The sequence below is a fragment of the Rattus rattus genome, chromosome 18 (assembly GCF_011064425.1).
Source record: "Rattus rattus isolate New Zealand chromosome 18, Rrattus_CSIRO_v1, whole genome shotgun sequence".
In the NCBI taxonomy this organism is placed as follows: Eukaryota; Metazoa; Chordata; class Mammalia; order Rodentia; family Muridae; genus Rattus; species Rattus rattus.
In genome coordinates this window covers 4,917,301-4,925,120 of record NC_046171.1, presented here as the reverse complement: position 1 = coordinate 4,925,120, position 7,820 = coordinate 4,917,301, and the positions used below count along the sequence as shown (strand labels likewise).

Below are 7,820 nucleotides of genomic sequence, written 5' to 3'. Positions count from 1 at the left end.
GAACAAACATGTGTATGTATGTATGTATGTATGTATGTATGTATGTATGTATCTGTATAGTTTAGGGGAAAGGATGAAAAATAAGTTTCATTATAATTCTATTGTTTTGATTTTGAAACTACACAAATTCAAAGGATTTCAAAATATATTTTAACTATTTTATTCTGTGTGCCTATGTGTATGTGCACAGCATGGGGCACATGGAGTCAGAGGTCAACTTTCTGAAGTCAGGTCTCTCCTTCTCATGTGGGTCCCGGGGATCGAACTTAGGCCATCAGACTTGTTGGAAAGCCCATTTACTGACTAAGCCATCGAGTCAACCCAAAAGATGAATAAGATGGGGAACATTTCCCTGTGGAAGGACAGTGGATGAGTGTACGTCTACAGCATAAGCAGAAATATGTGAATCCCTCCTCTGCAAAAGAGACACAGAGGTCTTGTGCTCAATAAGATATTTATTTCGCTTCTTAAAATCACTAAATACTAAAAACTCAGGATGTGTACACACAGGACTCGTAATTACTAACTAATGTTCTTAGGACCAGAAATTCTTTTAAGAGGGGTGGGAGAGGCTATGAGACAGAGAAAGCCTGGGAAAACGAAAGAGTAAAGCCAACACAACATCCTGCTGGGCCTTGGGCGAGCCTGGGGGGGTGGGGGTGGGGTAACTGTCCCAGTCTCTGGCTCCCTAGAAGGCGAGTTTGCTGAGCAAAGTGTAGGATCTGGGGCCCAAGCAGACCAGGTTCTTAATGAAGATCTAGATAGGGGGATAGTGGGTCAGAGGGCATGACCCAGGGAGAAGCCCCAGAGATTTGTGGAAAGGTTCATAGCGGTTACTCTTGACATCCTGTGTGCCCAGGCCTCCCAGGCTCCCCGACTTCTCGGGCGGTGCCCACCATCTGTAGACTCCGGACATCCAATCAGCAACTTCAGCAAACCAGATGGTGGGAGACGGAGGGGACGGAGAGGTCGGAGAGGGTTTGGGCCCCGCGCGTTGGGGCCCCGCGCGTTGGGTTCCTGCCCCCTGGGAAGCAGCTGGAGGGTGGGGCTTGTCTGTCTGTCCTTTACAGCAAATGGTTGTTCCAGAAAAATCGCAGCAGCACCTGGCCCCTCATGAACATGAGTGCCACGAGTGGAACCAGCACGTTCCCAACTTCCTGTGGAAAATGCTGTGTAGAAAGACAGTTGTTTTGTGTAAGTTGCTTATTTGGGGCTGGCAACCTGAGGTCATGTGGTGGTGGGAGAGAACCAACTCTTGTAAGTTAGCCTCGGACGTCTACGTTCGGATCTTTCTCTCTCTCTCCCCGCTCCTCCTGAGCCACCCCCTCCCCAATCTCTAACGTAAACGAAAAGAGTTACAAATGTAACACAATACAGAATAGTAAGTCAACCCAGCCCACAGGTAAGTGTGTGACTGATATGCGTTCCTGTCATCTGGCTTCGGCTGGTGTCCCAGAATACTTCCTGGTGACCAAGCAAGCAAGCGACTAGTAAGACATAGATGAGCAGGGGTTGGGGATTTAGCTCAGTGGTAGAGAGCTTGCCTAGCAAGCGCAAGGCCCTGGGTTCGGGTCCCCAGCTCCGGAAAAAAAAAAGAACCAAAAAAAAAAAAAAAAAAAGAAAAGTCCTGACCAGGGATGGTGGCCCACTCCTGTCACCCCAAGGGAAGATTGGAATGGGGGTGGGGGATCGTTCAGGAAATCCTGAGCTAGAGAGACTCCATCCCCAAAAGAAAAATGGAGAGTTAGCTGAGCATGGTGGTAGCCCGGGCCTTCAGTTTCAGCAATGGGAGGCAGAGGCAGGAGGACCTCTGAGTTTGAGGCCAGCCAGGTCTACAGAGTGAGTTCCAGGACAGCCAGTGAACCATCCTGAGAGCTGCCACTTCAGAGAAGCCAACTACTGGCTTTGCCCCAGGGTCATAGTTTGCAAGTATAATGTTTGGTGACTAAACACCATTCATTCATGAGCTCCGGGCACCCTGGCTACCTGGCAGCCATTGGTCTGTCTCCCTCCCCACGGCAGGTCCCTGCTGGTTCTCACCTCTTGAATCATCCTGTGATTGACACTGTCCCCAATGTGTCTGAGCTGCATGGTCAGTGTCTGGATCTCTTCTGGCTGGTGGTTCTGTCCAGGGTTCTCTTTAGTCTGACGAAGCGGATTGTGACCTGCAGGGACAGAAGTGTTCAAGAGACAGAGCATTGACTTTGCAAAGCCACCTCCAGTAACTCAGAACCGTCTTCCCACGCTGCATGTACACACGGGTGTGCGGGATGAGATTGTGTTTATTTCTGCTTCTCCTCCTATGAAACAGGGATCTGGGTCGAGCCATGTCACAAGTGTTCAACAATCAGCAAGTCACTCTCATGCTGGACCCCCCGACCCCCCGTGACTGAATCTTGTGGGTCGTTCTGTATCTGGTTTTAAGTATCTTACTCAAGGAAACCTGGAAACGTATTTGCTTCCGGGATCCACGGCTGCTTTTAAGCAACGAAGAGTGGTCAAACACTCATGGGTGCTTTGGGGACCTTATTAAGAATAAACATCAATAGAAGAATCCCGTATGCTTCAGGAATGGGGTAGCAAGGGTGTAAATGACAGCCGTAGGGGCCTGAGAGATGGCTCGGCAGTTAAGAGCCCTGGCGGCTCTTCCACAAGAACCAGGTTCAATTCCCAGCACCCAGACAGCAGTTCACAGCCGTCTGTAACTCCAGTTCCAGGGGATCAGAGGCCCTCGACCTCCTCTTTCTGGCCTCCGCACCAGACACACATAGTAGGGCACAGACAGACACACAGACAAAACACTTATTTGTGGGCTGGAGAGAGGGCTCAGCAGTTAAGAGCACTGACTGCTCTTCCAGAGGTCCTGAGTTCAATTCCCAGCAACCACATGGTGGCTCACGACCATCTGTAATGGGATCTGATGCCCTCTTCTGGTGTGTCTGAAGACAGCTACAGTGTACTTATGTATAATAAATAAGTCTTAAAAAAAAAAAACCCACTTATTCGTATAAATTTTGTTCTAAAAGTAGCTGTTGAGGTACCTGGGCCTCCTGGGCCAGAGATTCTCTGAGAAGTACTTGGATTTTTACATTACTCAGTGGGGGTCTCAATACCTCCTCACCTTGGCCTTACCTTTGCTGCAGCCGGAGGCTCCAGCCTAACTGCTCAGAAGCACAAGCTCCAACCAGCGGTCGGTAGCGGTCACGTGCTCACCTTCCACCAATGGGAAGGAAGTACCAAGGCGGAGCTCCGGAGTAGCAGGCAGCTCCTCCTTCTCCCTCCCCCATCCTCCCTCCATCCCTCCCTCCCTTCTAATGGCTCCTCTTTCTTAATTTTTCAGTCTTCCTCTTTCCCCTTATGTTTTACTTTCTTGTTTCCTTTTATTCTAAGATGTATTTTATTTTCAGTTGCATATGCAAGTTACAGGTGGTTGTGAACCACCCGGCTGGATGCTGGAAACCAGCACTAGTCTTTTAAATTGGTTTTGCTTTGTTGTTTTTCGAGACGTGATTTCTCTGTGTAGCCCCTAGGCTGTCCTGGAACTTGCGCTGTAGACCAGGCTGGCCCGAGAACTCACAGAGAGCCCCCTGCCTCTGCTTCCCACGAGTGCTGGGATTAAAGGTGTACTCCACCACCGTTCACTCCCATGTCCAGTCTTAACCACTGAGCCCTCTCTGTAACCTCTAGAATTGACAATCTACCCATCGAGCCATCTCTCTAGCCTCCCTGAAGATAACATTTTATAAAAAAACGGACGTAGCTTGGTGAGGAGGTAACCTTTAACTCCAGCACCCAGGAGATACAGGGAAGAAAATCTACGAATTCAAATCAACCGGTCTACACGGGGATTCCTGGCCTGCTAGGGCTATACAAAGAGGCCTTGTCCAAAAAATTAATTAATTTAATTAATTAAAAAATAAAGATGGGGGCTGGAGAGGTGACTCAGTGGTTAAGAGCACTGCTGCTCTTCCAGAGGACCTGAGTTCAAATCCCAGCAACCAACCACATGGTGGCTTACGACCATCTGTAATGGGATCTGATGCTCTCTTCTGTGTCTGAAGACAGCTACAGTGTACTCAGATAAATAAAATAATCATTTAAAAAAAATAAAGATGAACTGATCTATTTTAGTGGATTTGAAGTTTCTTTCTTAGTTTTTCTACCAGTGGCTGGGGGGCTAATAAAAGGATTTTTACAAAGAGATGAATGAGTTTACCTCTGTCTTCTAGCAGCTAATTTTTATTTTAAATAACTTGTTTTCTTTATGCACATGCGGGGTGGGGATGCCCTTAGAAGCCACAAGAAAGAGGGTCCCAGTTTCCCTGGAGTTACAGACCGCTGTGAGCCACCATGTGGGTGCTGGGGATCAAAGCCTGGTCCTCTCTGCAAGCGCAGCCAGCGCCCTTAACCACTGAGTCATCTTTCCAGCACATTAATTTTTTTTTTTTTTTTTTTTTTTTTTTTTTTGGAGCTGGGGACCGAACCCAGGGCCTTGCGCTTGCTAGGCAAGCGCTCTACCACTGACCTAAATCCCCAACCCCACGTTAATTCTTAAACAATGCATTTAACATCCAAGTTTACGTTCCCAATACCGATAAAAAGCACATACTAAGTGAATATTTACCTGAGCTTGATGCTAACTTTAGCTTACCTGGGTTCCTTGGCATAGCTCAAACGGGCTGCCCGGCTGTCGGCTGACTAATTGGGTCATGTACTTCTCTGAAGAAGGTTGTTTGCCTAGGGCGATCTGTAACAATTTGTTACTTTGAAAGTTGGATTCAGTACTTCTTTAGGTTTATAAACAATGCTATTGGGTGGAATTTGTTGTTGTTTTCCCTGTTGGAAAATCCGTCCTTACAGCATTCCCAGTAAATGTTTGGTGTGTCAAATGAACAGCCATACTTTAATATCAGTGACTTTCCCCACGAACACCTGGGTCCTTTTCATGGGTGAGTAGTAGGAGACAGAACTCTTTTTTTTTTTTAATTAATTTTGTTAATTTATTAATACACTCTCCTCAGACACACCAGAAGAGGGCACCAGATCCCATTACAGATAGTTGTGTGCCACCATGTGGTTGCTGGGAATTGAACTCAGGACCTCTGGAAGAGCAGTCAGTGCTCTTAACCGCTGAGCCATCTTGTCAGCCGGAGACGGAACTTTTTTTTTTTTTTTTTTTTCTTTTTTTCTTTTTTTTTTTTTTTTTTTTTTTTTTTTTTTTTTTTTTTTATTATTTTTTTTTTTTTTTTTTTTTTTTTTTTTTTTTTTTTTTTTTTTTTTTTTTTTTTTTTTTAATTTTTTTTTTTTTTTTTTTTTTTTTTTTTTTTTTTTTTTTTTTAATTTTTTTTTTTTTTTTTTTTCGGGGCTGGGGACCGAACCCAGGACCTTAAGCTTCCTAGGCAAGCGCTCTACCACTGAGCTAAATCCCCAACCCCGTGTTTTTCTTTTCTTTCAATTTTATTTTATATACAGATATTTTGCCTGCTTGCACATGCATGCACACCAGAAGCAGTCAGTGCCCTCAGAGGGGAAAAGAGAGACTCAAATCCCCTAGGATTGTGAGCTGACTCATGGGTGCTAGGATCCGAACCTGGGTCCTCTGGGAGAGAAGCCAGTGTTCTTACACCCGGAGTCATGTCTCCAGCTGCCTTAGGGTGTTGCAAATTTACTTAAAAATCTTTTCTAGAGGGGATTTAGCTCAGTGGTAGAGCGCTGCCTAGGGAAGCAAGGCCCTGGGTTCGGGTCCCAGCTCCAAAAAAAAAAGAATCAAAAAAAAAAAAAAAAAAAAGAAAGAAAAAGAAACATGACCTTTGGGGTTGGGGATTTAGCTCAGTGGTAGAGCGCTTGCCTAGGAAGCGCAAGGCCCTGGGTTCGGTCCCCAGCTCCGGAAAAAAAAAAAAAAAAAATCTTTTCTAGGATCTGAGCTCCTTAGCTCTGCTCACATATGCCCAACCCCATATCCCTGTGGAGCCACACTGCTTAACAAGAATATATATACAGGGAATGGCTCTATGGGTAAAACTGCTTACAGTGCCTGCTGGCATGAGTTCAGAGTCTCAGAACCCACGTAAACACTGGACTGTCCGGAGCTGGGAACCCAGGGCCTTATGCTTGCTAGGCAAGCGCTCTACCACTGAGCTAAATCCCCAACCCCTGCTTGGCTCCTTCTTATTTATTTATTTATTTATTTATTTATTTATTTATTTATTTATTTATTTATTATATATGATTACAAGTAGCAGTCTTCAGTCACACCAGGAAAGGGCAACAGATCTCATTACAGATGGTTGTAAGCCATCATGTGGTTGCTGGGATTTGAACTCAGGACCTCTGGAAGAGCAGTCAGTGCTTTTTTTTTTTTTTTTTTTCTTTCTTTTTTTCTTTTTCCGGTGCTGGGGACCAAACCCAGGGCCTTGTGCTCGCTAGGCAAGCGCTCTACCGCTGAGCTAAATCCCCAACCCCGCAGTCAGTGCTCTTAACTGCTGAGCCATCTCTCCAGTCCTAGCTACTTATTTCTTAACACGGATTTATTTTGATTTGTGACTTCAGAGGACACAGAGGACCCGGTGGAGTCCATGGCAGAAGCAGCCTGTGGTGGGGTTTTTCCAGTCTCTCTGAAGCAAGAAGCAGCCGGTGATGAGCTGGAATGTATCAGGCTTCCCCTCCCCCACCTTTTGATCAGACCTTGGTCTCCCATGCTGTGGGATGGTGCCATCCAAATTCGAGGTAGGTCTTCCTTCTCAAGTTTGTGGGAATACCCTCACAGATATATATACCCAGGCTACAGGGCGTTTAAGTCCAGTCAGTTAGACAGCAAAATTTAACCAGAAGGATTTTGTCGTGAGTTCTGAGCCAACCTGGGAGGCATCATGACAGCAGCCATAACCCCAGCCACCAAAACTCCAAAAGGAAGCTGGCCAACGGTGATTTCTAGGGTGGAGATAGAAGCAGAAGGAGGGGGTTCCCACCTCGGGGTGAGGGGCTCATGGACATCTCTGCCTCTCTCCAGAAGATGCCACCACAGCTGCCCACTTCTGGAAAGTTGCATCCCCAGAAGGTTTAGTCTCCACAAGTTCTGTATCTTAATTTCAGTCCAAAGAGTCCATGGCTCCATGAAGCATGATCATAGCTCACAATCTGTGTGTGGCCCACACCTGTGAAGCGGGACTTCCGGTGCCCCGAACCGTACGTGGTACTGTTGGGACACCGCAGGGTGAGCAGAGGCATAAGGGCGAGTGAGAGCCCTGGGAGGAACGCACGGGGTCCCCGTCGGCATCTGCAGACCTTGGAACGACAGTTTCTGTTCCTCTCTGGGGACTCAGAGAACGCACTGGCCCTGCATGGCTTTCTGCAGAATTCAGTGCGAGTGAGCATATTATTGGGTAATCAGGGTTTCTTTTTGTGAAGTCTCCAGCTTCAAGGATGTTTAGCTGCCAAGGGACACAGCTGCTAACACTCAGCGGCAACCTCGTTGGGTTCACATCTAGCTTCTTTTTTGTGACTGCCTAAATTCCCATGACAGCCTGCGGTAAAGACATTTTGTTCAATTCCCGGCACCCACAGGGTGGCTCACGATTTTGTAACTTCCGTTCCAGGGGATCTAATGCCCTCTTCTGGCCTCTACAGGCACTGCATAGACATACATGCAGGCAAACCACCCGTACACATAAATAAGGTAAAAAGAAAAACAAATTTTAAATAAATAAATCTTTTAAAGAGTGTATAAAACTACAACTGACTGGGCTACATTAAAAAAAAATTCACAATAAGATAACAAGACCCTTCCCAGTATCCAATATTGGGTTTGAGAATAAGAACTG

At 46.3% G+C, this 7,820-nt stretch overlaps 1 protein-coding gene across 1 annotated transcript; it reads right to left on the bottom strand.

Annotated features, from left to right (window-relative positions):
* Nucleotides 1–1,064: 1,064 nt before the first annotated feature.
* On the bottom strand, nucleotides 1,065–7,227 carry Pxt1 (peroxisomal testis enriched protein 1). The gene is made up of 6 exons (XM_032889193.1): nucleotides 7,155–7,227; nucleotides 6,858–6,930; nucleotides 4,745–4,807; nucleotides 3,133–3,137; nucleotides 2,041–2,165; nucleotides 1,065–1,169 (listed from the first exon to the last, which is right to left on the bottom strand). The coding sequence occupies exons 1-6, from the start codon at nucleotides 7,225–7,227 to the stop codon at nucleotides 1,065–1,067; spliced, it is 444 nt and encodes a 147-aa protein (XP_032745084.1).
* Nucleotides 7,228–7,820: the final 593 nt, after the last annotated feature.